This window comes from Musca autumnalis, unplaced genomic scaffold (assembly GCF_047663935.1).
Source record: "Musca autumnalis isolate F117 unplaced genomic scaffold, ASM4766393v1 scaffold_1, whole genome shotgun sequence".
Lineage (NCBI taxonomy): Eukaryota > Metazoa > Arthropoda > Insecta > Diptera > Muscidae > Musca > Musca autumnalis.
This window is the reverse complement of record NW_027411644.1, coordinates 124236917-124257912: the sequence shown is the minus strand read 5'-3', so window position 1 is coordinate 124257912 and position 20996 is coordinate 124236917. Positions and strand designations below refer to the sequence as shown.

Here is a 20996-nt window from a genome sequence, read left to right as displayed (position 1 = left end):
CTCGTAGAAGTAAAAAGTGCTCTACGTGAGAAAGTAGTGAGATTATTCTACTGGATAATGCGGATATTTTAGTCGTCCGTATAGTCGACATTGCCCTTCTTTCCTTACCGGTTACCAATTTACAAATTTTCCCAAATTACGGAAAAAGCTATTAGATTGTAAAAGTAGAGCTAGAAATATGACGTTTTTAAAATTAACATCAGGTATAAAATTTTACCTTTTTGGAAATTAGGATTACTCCAAATCTACGCCTTTTGGGTGCACAGTACCTTTGGACACTTTACAGACAAGATTGCGCCGAATATTTTTCTTAAAGAATAATATTTGTTTGTAACCTTCGTACAAAACTAATGTGTCAAAAATTAATTAATTGTTTGTATAATAGGGTGATGACTTTTCGGCTGTTTTATGAAATTTGTTTTCCTGTACGAGTATGTAGCAGAAATGAATGAAATTTTGCCTATCATTGACTAAAATAACGTTCATTATTTTTATACCCTACACCACTATGTGGGGAGGGTATTATAAGTTGGTTTTGGCCATAAAGTTTGTAACGCATCGAAATAATGGTCGTAGACCCATACTTATATATACCAAAATGAATGCCTCGCCGAGCTGAGTCGATCTGGCTATGTGTGTCCGTCCGTCCGTCTGTCCATCTAAACCTTGTAATCACGCTACAGGTCGCAATTTTGATCGGATCGTCATTTTGGATATTGATGGGGGTCCCGGAGGGGAAGAAGCCTATTGATTTTGGTGATGGTCGGATAATATTTAGGGATCGGAAAGGGCAAAAAACTTAGGTGGATAAAAAGACAACGTTTTTTTCCAAATCGAATATCTCAGCTTCTATATGTGGTATACCAAAAGCAAAACCTGACAATGAAAGTAGAAAATATAACCATTCTAATGATGTAAAGTTGGTGTTCGTAGGTGATCAAACAACGAAGATATCACAATACTAGCAAATAAAACCACAATTTTCATTTATGCGATTTTAATTATATTGACTGACTATGAAAGTAGAAGATCCCGCCTGTACAATGATGTAAACTAGGTCGGCGTAGGTAACCAAATAACGGAGATATCGCAATAGTCGGTAATACATCCCATTTATCCATTTTTTTGGAAATCTACAAATACAGGTTCCAATTTTGATCGAATCGTCACGAAATTTTGAGGGTTAATGGGGGTCTCACAGAGGAAGAAGTCTATTGATTTTGGTGATGGTCGGATAATATTTAGGGGTCGGAATGGGCAAAACACTTATTTGGAGAAAAGTCAACATTTTATTTCAAAGCCAATGTCTCTGTTTCTTTAAGATGTATATCAAAAGCAAAACCTGGTAAGGAAAGTAGAAAATATCACCTTTACAATAATGTAATGTAGGTTGTCGTACACGCAGAGAAAAAAATATGATTGATCCAACAATATTCGAAGAGCAAAATATGTATTGTAAAGATATTGTTAAATTCCAAATGTAGTATTGTGATTCCAACAATCTTCTCTCGCTATTCGATGCCGTGTTAAAAAAAAACAATTATGGTGAGTTTTGTTTGTATGACATGATGCCTTTATCTTTGTTTTTGTGTGTATGAGACTCTTGTTTTTATTTGTTTCTGTTTTGTTTCATTCTTCTATCTTCATTGTGCTTTGAGGTTTGTTGTTATACCGGAGTTTGTTATGGTGTTTAATTATTCCTTATGTTGTGGTGGGTGCTTGTGGCTTTTTGTTTGTCTTTGTTGTCAGCCAATGCAGCAAACAATACATGGTTTGTTTCATCAATGATTGCAATATTATACGCGACATTTATATCCAAGTTATGTGAAAAGTGTATATGAGAAGTATATACACTCAAATCAAAAATTTCTGGGCTGGATTTCTGGGTTGACAATACTTTTTGTAAACAAAATTAGATTATGATAGTTCCTACAATCGGTATTGTTAACGATTTTTACAATATTACAGAAATTCGAAAGTTGTTTTTGTTTTCTATGTTTGGAACAAAAGATGGTATTTTTGGATTTGGATTACAATGTTTGAACAAAACAACTACATTTTTGAAACCAAAACAGATATTTTTGTTCCAACAAAAGCGAAAAATATTTTTTCTCTGCGTGTAGCTGCAAACACCAGAGATATCGCAACAGTCGGTAATGCATCCCATTTTCCGATTTTTTGTAATCACGCTACAGGTCGCAATTTTGATCGGATCGTCACGAAGTTTTTTGGAATTTATGCGGGTCCCACAGAGGAAGAAGCCTATTTATTTTGGTGATGGTCGGATAATATTCAGGAGTCCGAATAAGCGAAAAGCTTATGTGGAGAAAAGTCAACGGTTTTTTCTTTTGCGAATATTTCCGCTTCTAGTAGGAGTATTCCAAAAGGAAAGCCCGCCAATGGAAGAAGAAAAGATGTCTTTTATATTGGCGCAAAATATGGTGTAAGTGGGCAAACAACCGAGATATCGCAAAATATATTATAAAATATAATATATCCAATTTATCCAATTTTCCACGCTACAGGTTGGAATTTTTAACGGATAGTCACGAATTTTTTGGGGTTGATGGGGGCCCCACAGAGGAAGATGCCTATTGATTTTGGTGATAGTCGGATATTATTTAGGGATCGGAATTGGGAAAAACTCATGTAGAGCAAATTCAAAATTTTATTTTTGTGAATATATCGATTTCTAGTAGGGTTATTTCAACGGCAAAGCCTGTCAATGGAAGAAGAAAATATTACCTGTACATTGGTGTAAAGTAGGTTGGCGAAGGTGGTCAAACAAGGGATATACCACAATAGTCGGTAATGCATCCAATTCTTCCATTCTACAGGTCGAAATTTTGATCGGATGGTCACAAAATTTTGGTTGCTTATGGGGGTCCCAGAGAGAAAGAGGCATATTTTTTTGATTAAAAACCAAAATATGTTTGGTGGTAGTCGGATTATGTTCCCTAAAATAAATGTTTACCAGTGAAAAGCTTATGCACAGGGGTAGTGGTGTAGGGTATCACGTGGTCGGCCCCGTCCCGACTATAGTCTTTGCTCACTTGTTAAATATTAAAAAGGTCACGCACAAACAAATTTTAAAATATATTTTTGAGCATAACAAATGCATTTCCAGCAGAAATTTGTGAGTGGTTTTGCCATGTTAAAAACAATTCCAAGATTTTGACTTCTTTTACTAAGTGATGTCATATCGCACTAATCATTAGGTGTTCTTCATTTTGCTTATTATTCGACTTGGATGGGTTTAACAATAATGTATAAAAACAATAATGTGTAAAAATAAATAATGTATGCGTGCAATCCAGATCGAAATTATAACATTACGTACTTTTAGACTTTAAACTAAAACCATGTCATCAATATTAAAGCGGCATTTCGAGCATTTTTCCACAGAAGCTTTTTGGCCAAAGAGAGCAAAAATTGACAATTTATTTTTGTTTATATTGAATAATATAATATAATTGTTCCACAAACATCCCAGGCGGGACCAGGGAGAATTCTCTGATATTAATGAGTGCACTCCGATTCATATTAGCTCAATGAATGGGACCTACAGTTTATCGCCGAGTCCGAGCGGTGTGTCCTGAGATACCACCTGTAGAGAAGTTTTACATGGCGGAAATACTCAGGAAATGTCGCCAACATTACTGAGGGGTATTTTGCCACCGTTGAAAATTTGATGTTGCCGGGGAATCGAACCCACGACCTTCTGCGTGCACCACGGTGGCACCCGTGAGTAAAGGACTAAAAACTATAAAATATATTAAAATCTAATATGTGACTATACGTAACGTATACTTGTAATTATAGTTATAATCCAGAACCTGCAAAATTATACTTACTATGTACTAAATGGTACTCTAGTTTTTTTCCCATTTTGTGCTAAAAACGTACCCTTATTCCAAAAACTAGAGAAAATTGTGATTTTCTCTAAACAAAAATAGTGATGATTAAAGGCCTCAACACATAAGAAGCATGGCATTCTTGCTTAAGTCATATCTGGTAAATGACTAAAGACCAAGTTCGACCCAATTCAAATGTGATTCTGAAATCTTTTTATCAGGTCGAACTTGATCTTTTATCAGATACGACTTCAGCAGAATGCCATGCTTCATTTGTGTCGATGCCTTAAATCTAGCTCCTTCGTTTTTCTGTTAAACAATATCACTATATTTGTATACGTTGATTTTGACATTTTTTATTGAGTTTTTCGAAATTTTTGTAATTTTTCCATTACCGAACATTTTTAACAAATTTGTATAGGAAAGCAACTTTTGTTGTTATAGGAACGCTGGTTATAAGAAATTTTCTCACCTTGTGAAAACTGATTTTGTTTATGTCTTATGTTTATGTCTTATTAGTCCAGATTTATTTCTGTAGCGGAATGTCTGGAGAGTCTCAGTAACATAATAATCTGCTATAAAATCGACGTTAATCGACAAAAAAACTTAATTTAGAACACTTTTTAATGATTTTGCAAATATAATTGACGATTTTCGTACAAAAATGCTTGCATATTTAGCATATTCTTTGCATATATTTTACATATTTTTGCATATTTTTTGCATGTTTTTGATATGGCCCCAAATATCGAAAAATTGACCCTCCGAACGTCTAGATCCAAACATTTGATCGGATAAGAAATAGAAGAACATGCTAAAATCCGATGTCTAATCATGATGCAAAAAACTCTACAAATTGTCTGTTCATTAGTTAGAAAATGTAATTATTTTTTTCGAGTGACTTGACCATATAAACACAAGTACTGAACCAGCTGAACGCGCAAAAAGAAGTTGTGCGACATCTGTTAGGATGAGAAAATGAAAGCTCTCGTTGTCTATAACTTTATTTGTCTATGGTTCCATCATAGACGCGTATTTTATACGGCACGTTATATGGGGGCTATATGCGACCTAGATACCATATTCAATGCCAAAAGTTCTACGGACCTACAATAGATTTCACCAAAATGGTATCCACCTACTTGAATGCGTTCGGACGCTAGAGTGATATCCACAGACGGACATTTCTATTTCGATGTAGAATTGAACTCTGATCAAGAATATATACTTGGTGGGTTCTAAAATGATTATTTCGAGGAGTTTCAAACGGAATAATAAACTTAATATACCCTCCGTAATGTACTCTTAACATAGATAAAAAGAAAAGACTTCAGGCAAACGAATTGTGGTGAACCACACCGAAATGACCATCCTACATATGTTGCTCAAACTAAAGGCCAGCTTTGCAGAAGAAACAGGCGAACAACTTTCGTTGGCGTTGCCTCGCCTTCGAAGAACCGCGCGTTCGGCTGCTGTTACGATTCGTCACCAGTGACGATCTTATAAACGTCTTTTGAAGCACAACGATCGTATTTTTCAACATATTTTTGCACTAAACCACACGTGCTTTTTTCTTTTATTTTTGTTTTTTTTTTTTTTTTTTTGAACGATTGTCAAAATTTGATCGATCCAACGAGAACAAACCTTTTTCTCGGAGGTGTTCATGCAATATCGAATGTGGAAGAATGCCCCAGTATGCTTCTATCACATGGCGGTATGTCACATGACGATCTTGCATTATCAGTTCCCGCACAGCATCAATATTCTCTGGCACAACGACCGTTGTTGGACGAATTTCGCCTTTGAACGAGAGTGGGCCACGAAAGAATTCATTAAATCAGTTTTTCACAGTGCTATAGGTGCTTCATCGCCTTGTCGAAAGTTGTAAACAAATTATTGGACGAAAATGTACACAAGTAAAATCCTTTTTTTGGCAACTTGATTTTTCAAGTCACTGTAAACGACACAACACATGTTCGCACGTCAAACCGTACTGAGTATCCGTATGCTACAAAATTTCAAACTTTTTAATGGAAATGTCATAGCGTTGCATAGCCTAGAAACTTATTAGTAGCCCTCGTATTTCCAGCTAAAACCAATTTTATGGCATTATAATCTATATGTTCTGCATTAAGAAACAAATTAGAGAGTGAGAAAAATGCATTAGAAAAGTTTTGTTACAAGTTTTTCCGATTTTTTTAACCGGTTGGAAATACTATGTAAACAGTTTCACATTATTTCTTTAAGACAAATATCCTACTCAAAAATTTGTTTGACATCGATAATATATTCTGTGGTTTTCCTACATAACGACATAAGTCGAGTTATGTAAATTTTGGGTTATTGGCACCACGTAGTTGTACTTTCTGAGAGCTTTCCATATCACTACTCCGTATTTGAAAAAAATGTACCGTTTCCGAAATATTTTTTGGCAAAACTACGTAAGTGGGCATTTTTACAAAATAATTGTCATTATAAACTTATTATATTGACATTTGCTGCAGTATATCGCAAACATATTCATAAAAAAGAACACAAGGTGACTTAGGTCGTTTTGTATGTAATAATAAATAAAAATATTTTTTGATTCTCTTTCAAGAGAAAACCACGTAAAACTGAATGTGCTCTTTTGCATGCTCTTTTATCTTCATTTTCTGTTTTTATGCCGTTTACTCTCAAACATAAGTCCCGTTACGTAGATTTAATGAAAACAGAGATGCAAGCCTCACATCAAGAAAGGCTGGTCATTAATTTACCTGTTAAAGTATGTTAAAGTAAAAATCACATATAACACCGTAATAGATTACAATCCAGAGCAGAAAAATAATGAAGAAATTTCTATTTCACCTGAAAAACAGAAAGATTTGATGGATTTACTGCCACTTATCCCCGATGTACTCCATGATTTCTATAAAAGTTTTAAAGTATCACCAAACGCTAAAAGCGTACTATATGTCGATAATTAATAACTTATAATAACGTTCCATTTCTAAAATATGAAGAATTTTTTGGTTTTATTTTAGTTTTTTCCGTCACTTTGAAATAAATTTTTTAATTAAAATTTTTAACAAATGTGTTTTATTTGTATTAAGATTGGGTAATAATTTGTAAAAAAATATTCACAGAAAAACAACACAATAGTACATGTGTTATCCATTTTCATCCGCTCTTTTTCATAGAATACAACATAAGTATAAATATGTCATTTTGTGAAAAAAATAAGACGAACACGCAAAGATATGTTTTTAAAAAAATTTAATAAAAAGTACATTTATAAAAAAAATTAAATTTTTTATTCATAACGATTGTTTTTGGCATGCCAACTTGGCCAAAAATTATGAAACTAAAAAATGTTGTGTAGCATTACGTAACGCTATTTTAAAGGGGGTTTAGTTGATTTTACAAAGTATATAATTTCGATTGAGAGAGTTTACAATATTTTAGATATAACTTTGAAATTTGGAACAGAGTATAATAAATTAGTCGTTGGATGTTTAGAATTGAAATTAACCATATCAGAACATGTTCAGTATAGTCCCCATACACAAATTCCGCCTGGTATTTTGAAGATTTTAACCAAGTTCTCCAACGCAATTGACGCAATAACTAAAAAATCTTTCAAATGAACATTACCCATATAGGTTTACGTTTTAATGTATCCCAGAATTTTTAACCACAGTAGCTCTTATTTGACATTTTCGATTCTATTTCAAAGATTTTCAGTATTTCTTCTTCTTTAAAGTACATATCCATATATCCCACATTAACTTCAGTCCCATTAAAAAAGTTTTGTCTTATTTTTGCTTATTAAGTTATCAATCGGACACATTTTTACCACGAGGACTAATAACCTATTAATGTTATTTGTATACCATTAATTAATTGAAATCAATAACTCCAAAAAAGGATAAATCGAATCCGCGAGTGCAGATTGGGCTTGTACCGAACTATTGTTAGAAAATAATATTCTTTTATGTCATAAAAACACCAAAACTTTAATATTTTACCAGAAGTGATAGAGTCCATGCAAGCCAACTAAAAAATTCAGAAAATTACATTTATGGTCTGTTCCAGTACTACAAGAATCTAATCATTTTTAGTAGCAAAAATGTGTAGATTCCTGCAGGTTCTGGAACAGGCATTTAGAAAAAAGAGAAAACATTTTTTATCAGGAGTCGGGCGATACCAACTACGACTCATAGACTCCGAATTCTACTCGCAGTACTGTTTGAGACTACGAAATCCACGTTAGGTCTCGGCAAAATTTTAGCTAAGTCCTGACAAAATAGGTTAAGTCGAAAAACTCCATCAGTAGTGCGATTGTCTAACACATTTTTTGAGTTACCGAAAAAATCGGTAAAATTTAAACCCAAAACTATATATGAAAAGTTCAAACTTTACACTGCTATTTATTCGTCGCTAACTTACCGAAAAACCGGTAATTACCGAAATTATAAGTATTTTAGACTATTTTGAAAAAACAAAATTGCAAACGCTATCCCAATAAAAAAACGCCACAATGCTTCAAACCGACAATTGTCGGTAACTCAAAAATTGAGTTTGAGAATCGCTCCTCTGATATCCCAATGGTTGTTGTTCCGGCTTATTTCTATATTACTCGTAATTGTACGATTAGATGTTTATGAACTCGATGACATTTAAAACCTTCCAAGGACTATGACTTCTGTCGGCACAGCGGAGGTAAACTTATGAAAATTCAAACTTTTGTTTTCTCGAAAACAAGTAAAAAATATCAGTCGGGTTTGCCGACAGCCTGTGTAAGTTGAGACTTTTATCTATAGACAGATCGAATACGGGCTTCATAACCAAAATCTTTGTCCTATAAATTGTGTAGTCAGGGAGTTTCAGAATTTCGTGGCTTTTTTTGGACGTACGAGTATAAACTTTCCGACAAAAATATCGAAACATTTGGGTATAAAACTTCAAGATTGTGGGTGTTGCGACTAAATGCTTATGCTGAGCTCATAAGTTTGACTTCGATAAGAGCGCAAAAGTTTTGCACTTTTGTGGAGAAGATACCTGAAAGAAAAATCAATTTTGGAAGTGGACCTAATTTTGGAAGTCATTCCTTTTGATAGTTATTTTAGTTGATCATGGTAAGTTTTAGAGCTTTTGAACCGTTACGTCAGGAAGCAGGGACTTACCACGAAAAATAGAATATCGCTGTAACCAAGACCGCAAGCAGTAGCATTGGTCAAAATGTCCAAAGGATTCTCGAACAGCCCATAAATGGCACATATGTTGAAATTTTGTGAGGGAGGTATCCGAAGATGTTGTCGCATATAGACCCTCTTGGTACTTGATATACATATCACACATTTACTTAAAGAGTGGCATAACTCAATAATGCACTTTCTGAGTTAGCAATTTCTATTTTTTCTACGACTTCTACTATATCTTGTGTGAAATTTTCATGCTGATATCTCTAAAACTCGACGAGTTACAGCTGATTTACTACGAGTTTCGCATCTTTCTTTATTTCCACTTAACTCCTTGGGGAGCATAGGGCCTTTACAAAGTTTTTCCAAACTATTCTATCATTCGCAATACGTTTAATTTCATTCCAGCTACTGCCGCTGCTCTCCACTTCCTTCATCAGGCTTCTTCTCCAAGTGGTCTTTGGCCGACCCTTCCTTCTGTGCCCTTGGGGGTTCCAGTCTAGGGCTTGGCGACATATCTCATCTTGTTCTTTTCGCAATGTGTGACCAATCCATTGCCACTTCCTTCTTTTTATTATAACGGGAATAGGTTCTATATCACATTTTTTGTACAGATTTTCATTGCTTATTACATTTGGCCACCAGATTTTTAAAATAGATCGCAAGCATCTGTTTGTGAAGCTTTGCAATTTGTTGTTAAGGGTTGTTGTTGTTAACCATGATTCGCAACTATACAATAGTACTGACAGAACGTTTGATTTGAATATGTTGATTTTTGACTTCGTTAGTATAACCCTTGAGTTCCAGATGTTTCTTAATTGAAAGAAGGCGCTGTTGGCTTTACCAATTCTGAATTCAATGTCAGCCTGTGCACTGCTTTCGGTTGAGATCATGCTTCCCAGATAGCAGAATTTGTTTACGAACTCAATTTGTTCCTGTCCAATGACAAAATGATTGTTGTTTGATGCTTTTATTGCTAAAGCCTTTGTCTTTGCGGTGTTAATTCTTAATCCGACTTTCGCTGATTGGGCAACTAAGTCATCGAGTTTAGACTGCATATCTGAGTGCTTGGTGGATAGTAGGCAAATGTCGTCTGCGTAGTCTAGATCCTCAAGATGGCTGCTTATAGTCCATTGGATACCACGACGGCTACCTGCGATTGTTTCCTTCATCACATTATCAATTACCAGAAGAAATAGTAGAGGCGACAGTAGGCAACCCTGCCTCACACCGGATTTTGGACGAAATGGTTCCGATAAACGGCCATTGTGTAGGACCCGGCAATGGAATCCGTCATACTGAGCTTTAATAAGGCTTATGAGCTTCGATGGGATACCTGTTGTTTGTAGTAGCTCCCATATTTTGGACCGGAATACGCTATCAAAAGCAGTTGTGTAGTCCACGAACGTCATATATATATTACTTTGCATTTCTATTGTTTGCTCAGCGATTATTCGGAGCGTATTTATATGGTCTACACATGACATATTTGCGCGGAACCCAGCTTGTTCTTTCCGAAGATTTGTTTCTACCGTGTAGTTGATTCTATTAAGAAGAATTCTTGTGAGTATTTTGGAAGGTATGGAAAGAAGAGAAATCCCTCTATAGTTTTTACATTGGGAAAGGTCTCCCTTTTTCGGCAGTTTTAGTAGAATGCCTTGTAACCAGTCGTTGGGTAGTTTTTCTTCTCTCCAAATATCTTGAAATAGTGGGTAAAAAAGTCGTGATATTTTTGTAGGACAGCATTTTATTATTTCTGGGGGAATACGGTCGTATCCTGGAGCTTTGTTGTTTTTGAGCCTTTTAATAGCATTCTCTATTTCAATGAGGGATGGTGGTTCGGTGCTAAGTTGATTAGACGTAGGTATGGGTACGTCGGACATGGTATTAAAGTTTGAAGGAGAGTTCGGAGTGTTATCTAATGTTTCCATAAAGTGCGTGCGCCAGCGAGAAATTTGTTCATCAATGTTTGTTAGAACTGTCCCATCCTTTGATTTGATGGGGCGGTCATGTGGTTTATGTCTCCCTGCTAGCCGTTTTGTTATATCATAGACCGCTTTAGTGTCGTTCCTATTTGCCGCTTCGTTTGCTTGCATCGCAAGTTCATCAGTGTATGCCCTTTTGTCTCTTCTACAAGCAGTTCTTACTTCCTTGTTTTTTGTTGTGTATAACTTTTCCAATTCAATTTTTTTATGCGACGATTTTTCATTGTTCTTTGATATTTTCAGATTTCTTCTATCTTCTATTAAGCTCCAAGTTGATGGGCTCATCCATTCCTTTTTTCCGGGGGCATAGTGTCCAAGTACATTTTCGCACGTTTGTAAAAGATTATTTTTAATGTGTTCCCAGCGTTCTTCTATGCCTTCGTTTGGGACATTCTCCTGTTCTAACATCATATTTAAATCGTTTTCTACGGCTTCCTGATAACGAGGGTATTTTAATTTTTCTACGTCAAACTTCGATGACGTAAATTTTTGATGTGTATTTTTGATGGCGCTTACTTTCATTTGCACTATCGCGAGAAGTAGGTGGTGGTCAGAGCCAATGTCAGCACTACGTTTTACCCGTACATCACAAAGATTATGTTTCCATTTACGACTAATGCAAAAGTGGTCAATCTGGTTTTCAGTTCTCCTATCTGGAGATATCCATGTCGTTTTGTGACTACGTTTGTGCTTGAAACAAGTACCACCTACTATGAGGCCATGTCTGCTACACGTTTCTAATAGAAGTTCTCCGTTCTCGTTTCGTACTCCTATTCCGTGCTTACCCATACAGTGTTTGTAGGTTGTATTGTCTTTTCCTACTTTAGAATTAAAGTCTCCCATACATATCAGTATATCTCCCTTAGGTGTTTTGGAGAGTACTTTATCTAATTCACTATAGAATTTCGTCTTAATGTCTGAGACTGAAGTCTCTGTCGGGGCATATACTTGGACAATGGTGATATTACGTATTCTGGAGTGGAATCTGGCTGTCAATATGCGTTCGTTTACTGGATTCCAGTTGATAAGGGATGTAGATGCGCTTCTGCTTAGGAGTAATGCAACACCGTCGCTATGTATATCCTTTTCATCCCGGCCAGAATAGATTAGAGTTTCACCTGATTGTAGTCGATGTAGTCCCGAGCCGTTCCATCTGCATTCACTTACACCCAAGATGTCAATACCCATTTTTTCACGTTCCTTTGCCAGTTGCGATAATTTTCCACATTCGTAGAGAGTTCTAACATTCCAGCACGCAATTTTGGTGCGTCTTTTAAATGCGAATGTTGATGTTGATTTAGTCTTTGTAGAGGTTTCTTTTATACTGTCTAAACATGAATTGCTCCCTCCCAGACCTGTGGAGCTTGCCGTCGAAACGGGGGGATTTGACATTTGCCTGTGACCCCCTGGGAGATGTGTGATATTCCTTCGTGTTGTATTCATGTTACTTTGACATTTTGTCAGGGTTTCTCCAATGCTTGTAAGGACAAAGAAGAGCTTAGTTGAGCCCGACACTCTTGAACGACTAAGCACGGGTGTAGGCTTCCTGGAAGCTTGTGGGCGCTACCGTTGACAGTTATCTGTTCTTCCGCTACCATCCCTTTTACACAATCCGACCATAATTATGCAATTATCTGCCTGACCCTATTCCCCGACTATTTCGAGTTGGCTCATTGGCAGATGAGATATTGTTGTTTGGATGCTAATTTTAAGGACGGCATCTACTCGTCCTGACAATGAGGTGTTCGGGCTATGGAGCTTCCATACCCTATTCCTCATCCGCTGCTTGTTCGGGGTTGTTTATTCAATATATTCACAACTGGCCCCAACTAGGGGCTGTGCACTATCCACAACCTGTGACGAGTTTCGCATAGTTCAACACAAAAGTTTTTGGAGTTTATGAAGCAATAAAACACGCCCAATTATGCTTGATCTTGCACAGAAATTTAACACTGATATCTGGCTAGGTGTTTGAAAAATATGGTCCACGTAGTTATTTTGTTTTCTATGTAATATTGTTTTTATGTTGGGAAGTCAAATTTCAATCGCCAACTTAAAAAGCATTTTTCTCGAAACTCGATTTTTTGAAATGTGTCACTCTTTGAGTAAATGAGCGATATGTACGTCCGGAAGTAATTTTAGGATGTTCAAAGTTTCGGTGAAATCGGATATTACATTTTGTGTGCGAGGTACCTGAAGGAGTGAACCGATATAATCCATATTCGAACCTAATCTTTGTCTCGAAGAAATCGTTTTGGACCTTCGAGAGTTATTGTGCGCACCATTTTCGCGAAATATTTTGTAGTCTTATGGGAAAAAGGAATGGGCCAATATTACTTAAAGATCGATTGATCCATTCGAGAGTTCTCATGCGCTCGAGCCAGACAGAAGAACGAACTGGGCTAAATCGACGCCAAATTAATTGAAACGGCTTTTGTCGAAAGATATGAGAAGTCAAAGGTCATTATTTCGATGAGGTACATTTTTATCGTTAGCCTAAAGGCCGAAATTACAGCAGATTTTAATACCATTTAACCAATGTTTGAGCATTAATTTCGTTTACGGTTGTTTTCAGCAACAACTTTGTTAATGGAAGGAAAAAAATTCTGGTGGGTATGCTACTAATAGCAGATATTAGCGCTTTATGACGCCCCCCAGTGCCCCCCCCCCCTGCGTACGTCCCTGATTTTAATCGGATTCCATTTGTTTCATATAGGCTTCCATTTAAATAAAATGTCTTCTACATCAACATGATGAGATTTTGTGTGGTTGCCTGATGACTGGTGGCAAAAATGAGCAAGCGGAATACCATAACCAAAAATAAAAAATCAACAACCAAAAAGAAACTTATTTTCTTTGTCAATTATTTCATATTGACATATTATTCATATTGTTAATTATTTCATATTCAATTTCAGAAAAAAATGAAAAATTCGCGCAAGATTTTTGGTATATAGGTTAAGAAAAAATTCCCATTTCGAATCAGATCGCGAGCCAATTTTTGGTTGTTGCGGACAAATGTTATGGCGGTTTTATTTCGTCTTTTAATAAAGAAAATATTATAATAACGCTAATTATTTTAATGAGCAACACTGTTACTAAAAAGTTCTCTCGAAGTGACTTCAGCGAGTAGATTGCATAATACATGTAAAATTTTAGTCAGGATTCGCGGAGTGTACATAAAATTGATAAATTATTGAATGTAAGTGAACTTTTTTCAAAATAGAGGTTCATTAACCGGTCATAGAATTACATAAAATTTTGTGATGGATCAAACTTCACGGCTAATCAAATGAGACTAAAATCATACAGATTGGTATTATAGTTTCGATGTTACAGCCAAAATAAATATTTGTTCACATGCATTATGTAGTAGAAATATTGGAAAAATCTATAGGAAAACTCCCTTTATTTTTCTTAAATTTCCCAATAAAATAGACATATTTTGCTTTATAGACATTCATTTTAAAGCTTTCCCATTGAGGAAGATAATTGGGTTGCGGAGGATATATCTCAAGGCTTCTGAAATGGAAATAGAGGTCAAATCTTACTTCTTCTTTATTTGCGAATCCGATATTCGGATGTAAAGCGATCATACAATATTATTGTTTACATGTTTTAAAATGAATTTCAAATATTGATATTATCTAGTTGTAGGTAAGTTTTCGATTTTTAGCGGCATTTAGTAAGTTGGTTTCATCTCTGTACCCCGTCCAGTCTTGAATGTTTTTTAGCCAATATATCTCTCTCCTGCCTCTGCCTCTGCTTCGGCTTCCTTCTATTTTCCTTTTTATAAGATTTTGTAGAAATTTGTATTTTGTATTTCTCATAAGGTGACCCAAGTTTAGATTTTTCGGGATTTGACAGTATAGTCCGGTCAAAATAGACATTGAAATAGCAAAAATTCCCACAAAGCTGAATTTTGGTGGAGAGCTAGGGTTTGCCATTAGAAGCAACGTCCTAAAAGTCCCCATCGATCCCATGTGTGCAAAAAAAATATTCGGGGTCAAAGGTCAAAATTTAAGGTTTTTTAGGTTTTCGGATTTATTTTTTGAAAACGGTTGATCTAATCAAAAAGTGACAAAAGTAAATATTGTAGACAGAAAAATTATCTACAAGTTTGACCCTTATAATTGTTTTCTTAGAAGGAACTATTCTTGAGATATAGCTGTTCTAAAAAACACACGATTTTTATGCACTTATAAGGGAAATATGCACATATTCAGACGAACCGGCTAAAATAAGCGAAGTAATCGGGTCTGTCCCCCAAAAAATATATATTTTCTTGAAGAGCGAAATTATAGCTATCTTCTTAAAAAAATTCCAACAAAATCGGAGTGTGTTTAGTAGAGTTATTCAATGTTAGAGTCATTATATGCAAAAATAGCCCATTTAACCCACATGTATAATCGAAAGCCCAACGGGAACGACCCCAACGAAAAATCTCCGATTTTTTTTTAAGTTTTGTCCGAAGGTAGGTAGGGTTGCGCTGATTACGGAAATGTATAATTTTCAACGGTTGCGGATCCGGTTCGCCGGTTATTAGACCCGAAAGGCCAAATTTTAAAACCGGGTTAGACCCGGTTCTACTGAACCGATTACTGCAAAGTGGATATCGTTTGAAAGCTTACGGAAGTATCTAACACATAGTGTCGTTACTTTAACCGGTTCGCCTCATAATGTACTTACGCGGCTAATTTTTTATTTGACCTTTAGATCTAGATATCTCGAAAATGGTAAGTCTTTTTTAAGAATCATAAAGAACAATCTTGTAGACAATTATTGAATCTACAACTTTTACTTTAGCGGGCTTTTGCTAAGTATTACCGTTTTTGAGAAAAATTAAACAAACTGAATAATGCCTCCAAAAATGACATTTGACCCCGAATAACTTGTTTTGCACACATGGGATCGATGGGGACTTTTAGGACGTTGCTTCTAATGGCCAACCCTAGCTCTCTACCAAAATTCAGCTTTGTGGGAATTTTTGCTATTTCCCCCTTATACGCGTGTCTATTTTGACCGGACTAGTATGTAGGAGTTGTTTTTCCTGGTTCATTCTTCTCAGTACTTCCTGGTTTGTTACGTGAGCAGTGTATGGTATTTTTAAAATTCATCGATATAACCATATTTCGAACGCTTCGATTTTCTTTTCATCTGCACTTTTAATTGTCCACGTTTCAGCTCCATAAAATAACAAATAACCCATTTTAATTTATATGCATTTTAAAATACGTGTAAATCGTGGAATTATCAAAATCATTTTGTCCGCATGTGATTTTTATGTACAGCAGGGTCATGCTTTAAGTTCGACATTTAATATGGAGGCTAAGATGTAACATCGGTTGCATCTTAGCATTAAAAACCCTATAAAGTATCGCTAATTTGCGCAAAGTGCATACAATTTTCGTCCGCATCGGATTTCAGTGTTTACCATTAACATTTTTATCGATATATATCTATTTCAAGGTGATCAATCGGGAATCGTCAATGTAGCATTTTCTTTTTTTTTATAAAAAGAATGTAGCGCCCTTTTCAGCGAAGTTTACCAATCTTTGTTTCCGCTAAAACGAAGATGTTGCACTAGTTTTTTCATTGCAGTGTAAACGACCCGCAGAAAACGCGATAAAATACGCGATATTTTCGAAAAAAAATAGTTGAATTTTACTTTGGAATTTCTCGTAACTCGCCTTTTAGTAGATGGATTTTTACGGGGAATGATTTATTAGATCCGGAACGTAAAAAAAACTAAAATGTGCAATAGAGAACGAGGTAATCGAATGACAATTGCAAATATTAGACCCAAAAAATATGATTTTTAAAAAAATGTTCCCACAAAATTTCCGCATTTGGATGCAGATTTCTATGAAACTGTGTAGACTACATTCACCACACATACATATATCAAATAACTCAGAATCGCGAGGTCTACAATCCTATGTATTATTTTTTGAATAACCTGATTGCGGAATGAAATTAGAAGAAAATTCCAAAAAACACTGTAAATCTGGCTTGAAATGTCAGCATAATTTAATGGTAGAAGCAGATCAGATCAAATTTTAAAAAGATATACATTAGTGAGATTATCCTTATTTAGTTGGTTTCTACTTTTACTTTGACAGGAAAATCGTGAGAAGTGTGGTTTACTCACAAATCGACAGAAAACAAAAAACGACAAGTTGGCTTCAACCCATTTTTACCCACTTTTTAACATAAATATAGTCACAGCTTCCTCGCAAATTATCTTTTAAGGCCAATATTTTTTTGCCACGTCCAAAAACATTTCATTTTATCAAAAAATATTTAATTTGTATATATACAATCACAATTCGCGTGTTCTAAAAAGGTAAACCTTGGCTTCAGCTATGTTAAATTTTCAAAAATATTGGTGATATATAAAAGCAAATGGTGTTAGTTACTACGCTTTAACTCAAGAACCGCTGAACTGATTTTGACAATTCGACCAATTCCAAATGGTCTCACGACAGAAAAAGATCCTGAAATCTCGGAAAAAATAGCAAAAAATATTTTGAAGTAAGTCAATTTTTCCATACATTTCTTTGAAGCTTTTATGTTTGCGGTACATCATGAAACAATTGTATTTTTAAAAGTTCTATAATTTTTTGATTTACATTCAGTTTGATTTTTATTTGTTTTCAAGACAACAGCAAACATTTTTTGTAACATTGAAAACAAAGACTATATCAGGAAATTGAATAAAGATAACCCACCGCAGAAGCATATGTATATGTAAGTCACTTGATGGCACGCGCGGTAAGGGAATGGATGGAAAACGTAAAATTTGAGGAAGAAATACAAAATCATCAAAACTGAAGGTATTATTTTCATTAGAAATGATGTCGCGGCATAAACAGTTTTAACCCGTAAGTAAAAAATATCAAGGTCCAGTCTATGTGGATATCTGTGCATCTTAGCATTAAAAACCCTATAAAGTATCGCTAATTTGCATAAACAGTTTTAACCCGTAAGTAAAAACATCTTCGAAATATCAAGGTCCAGTCTATGTGGATATCTGTGTCGTGCGAAATTTGAGCTGTATATACTGATATTTTTTAAGTCAAGTCATGATAATAAATTCAAAAAAGAAGAAAAAGGAAGGTAGTTAAAAAGAAGAAATCGGAGCGATTTGTTCCGATTTAAGTGACAAAGTAAGTAAGTAACCACGAAAATGGCTTTAAATAGATTGTAATTTGTGACATTAATTTTATTGTGGTATTTATAATGTGTAGATAATGGAAAAATATAAAGCAATGCGTTGTCACGTTTCCTCTACCGTAAAAAAAGTTCTCCCACCGATTACATGCAAGATTTGCAACTATTTCTATTATTTGTTCATTACGACCAAATCGCGATATTCAATGTTGGTTTCAAATTATATCATGCAAATAATGTACATACTTACATATAAATGTTTTTCACAAAACTAACTGAACGAAAATTCCCTTAAGTTGAAACTGGGGAAAGACAAAACTCACGGGAAATTTTCGTTCAGAATAACCCCCTTTATAAAAACACTAGCTGAACCCGGTGTGCTTCGCTACTTCGACTAAGATAATATGCGAAGGAATGACGACTATACTTTTATTAACATTTAATGTTACCATTTTTTTAATACTTTAAATTGTTTTATTCATGGTAGTATTTTTTTCCAAGTGCATATTCCATCTATGGTATTGATTATTTTCAGTTCAATAATGAATTAGATATGCCATAAGTAAAATATATGCTTTGTTGCACTACAATTTTTCTACGATAACATTATAGTTATTGGAAAAATATTACAAATTAGTAAACTCTTGCAGTTTTGGAACAGACCAACAGTTTCTGTTTCCTATTCACCTATTCACCCATTCACCTAATTACTTCGATGACAATGTGTTCGGGTTAATGCCTGTAGCATTGGTTAAGTCATTCCCAAATATAATTGCACGCTTATTATAATTACGATTTCTATTGACTTCGAAGTTTTTACCTTTTATAATGCAATTGCTAAAAGGACAACTTCGAATGATTCCTCAGAAATAGTGATCAGCAAATACAATATTTAAGATTAGTGTCCCCTCGCGGTACCTACCACTGCAACTTCCGCTTTGCCTATTGCAGCACTGTGAATTACATTGAAAACGATACCTAAGAAGTTAAAACCGATCTAATAGTGCTGAATTATAAAATACTGCATTTAATATTTGGGTTCTTTGAGAGTCATTGCTTCCCCCGAATCTGCCCGTCCAATTTTTTTGTGGCTATATACATATATCAACATAACATTTCTCTAACCAACATTGATATTTCTCACTCTTATATTGAGTCAAATATAAGATTCTGTAGGGGACCTTCGCCATATGATAAACCGCTTACCATACCCGGAAGCGACATTGTAGAAATAGAAATCCGCGAAGTACCACGCACCCAACTATATATATGCTACGATCGATTCGCTGGTGGGTTAGTTCAGCTCATCAGGCATCTCGATGTGAATTGCTAGAAGACAAATGGGGAGTTCGATAACTTATTATTATACGTACATTATTGCAATTTTGCAGATATGAAGTATTTTTGAAGCCTTTTTATTCAGTGTCCTTATAGAATCATTTCTCAATACCAGTATTAGTTTAGAAAGAACACACAGAAAATAATGATGGTAATCATATCAATAGTAACGGTTAGTCATTTTGAATCAATGCTCTTCATCCGTTATATTTTGAAATGTTGTATACAAAATGACGTGACTCTTGATTCCCCAAAAATTACAATGATTCTGGCAGCATATCCGGTCGCTCCTTTAGCGTCTTCATATTAAATTTTCAAAAACCATGCTGAAAATAAAAGCAGCAAATCGAAGCTAAAAATAATCACTTACAATTTACACCAATCTCACGCTTTTTAAACTATTTTTCGCATAAGTTTCCACACAAATTGTTTGAATAAAATGGAAACTAAAATCTATTAAAATAAAAATTGATATAGAGATAAATGAAAAAGTCAATCGCAGCTGGTGCGTATAGAATGTTCGTTGACACTACATAATGTAAACACGAAAGCGCGGTAGAAAAATGCGGAGAAATATAGTTTCTACAAATTGATTTTCCATATTTTTCGCGGATTTTCTGTTATGAAATTGTCTCGTAAACTAAATTTCAAACCGATACGTTCTTATTTTTTGCAAATATTAAGTTTTTACAAAACAACATCTCTTCACCCCGCCTCCCCGAAGTTAAAAGAAATCTGTAACCTATTTTCACCATTCGCCATTCCCGCATATTCTTTGAAAATTTCAGGATAATCGTTTTTGTCGTTTTTGAGTCTATACAGAACATGGCCATGATACGGAACAAATATCGATTTTTACGTATACCAAGAAAAATATGAATATCATCTAAAAATTTAACTGTTTCAAAAAATAAAATATGTCTAATCCTTTCTTGGGTTAATACAAACATTTTAAAACAAACGCGAGACAAATCAGTAGTAGATTGATTTACGTACGCCATTTAAGTTTTATATAATAGAAGAAGATTTCATCACACATTCCAAATTTAAAATACATCAAATCGTCCGAAAGTATGTTAGGGAGCTCTATTCAAATCTGAACCGATTTCAATATAACTTGGCATACTTCTTTCTATACGAAATTTCGTCACACATTTAAAATGCACTTTTCAGATACAGCGAGTGCATCTCTATCAATACGTAGCGATTTTTCCACTTTTCACTCAGCGGCCAAAGTGTGCCTCCAGCTGCATCTTACTGTTCAAAAAACATTTATGTGGGAAAAATTGCGCTATGTACATAAGATTATAAGGCGCATCCGATTTCAGTGACCGCCTATAAAAAATACGTCATTATAACAAATTTTAAACAAATTCGTCAAGAAGCGCGGATGTGCTACCAAATTCTATTTTATACGAAATTCGAATATTACTCCAGAATCTCGGTAATTTATGCCACACGGTTTT

At 34.9% G+C, this 20996-nt stretch overlaps 1 protein-coding gene across 1 annotated transcript; it reads right to left on the bottom strand.

Moving 5' to 3' along the window:
- Positions 1 to 3349: 3349 nt before the first annotated feature.
- On the bottom strand, positions 3350 to 12462 carry LOC141402145 (uncharacterized). The gene is made up of 3 exons (XM_073982919.1): positions 10803 to 12462; positions 5499 to 5654; positions 3350 to 3408 (listed from the first exon to the last, which is right to left on the bottom strand). The coding sequence occupies exons 1-3, from the start codon at positions 12460 to 12462 to the stop codon at positions 3350 to 3352; spliced, it is 1875 nt and encodes a 624-aa protein (XP_073839020.1).
- Positions 12463 to 20996: the final 8534 nt, after the last annotated feature.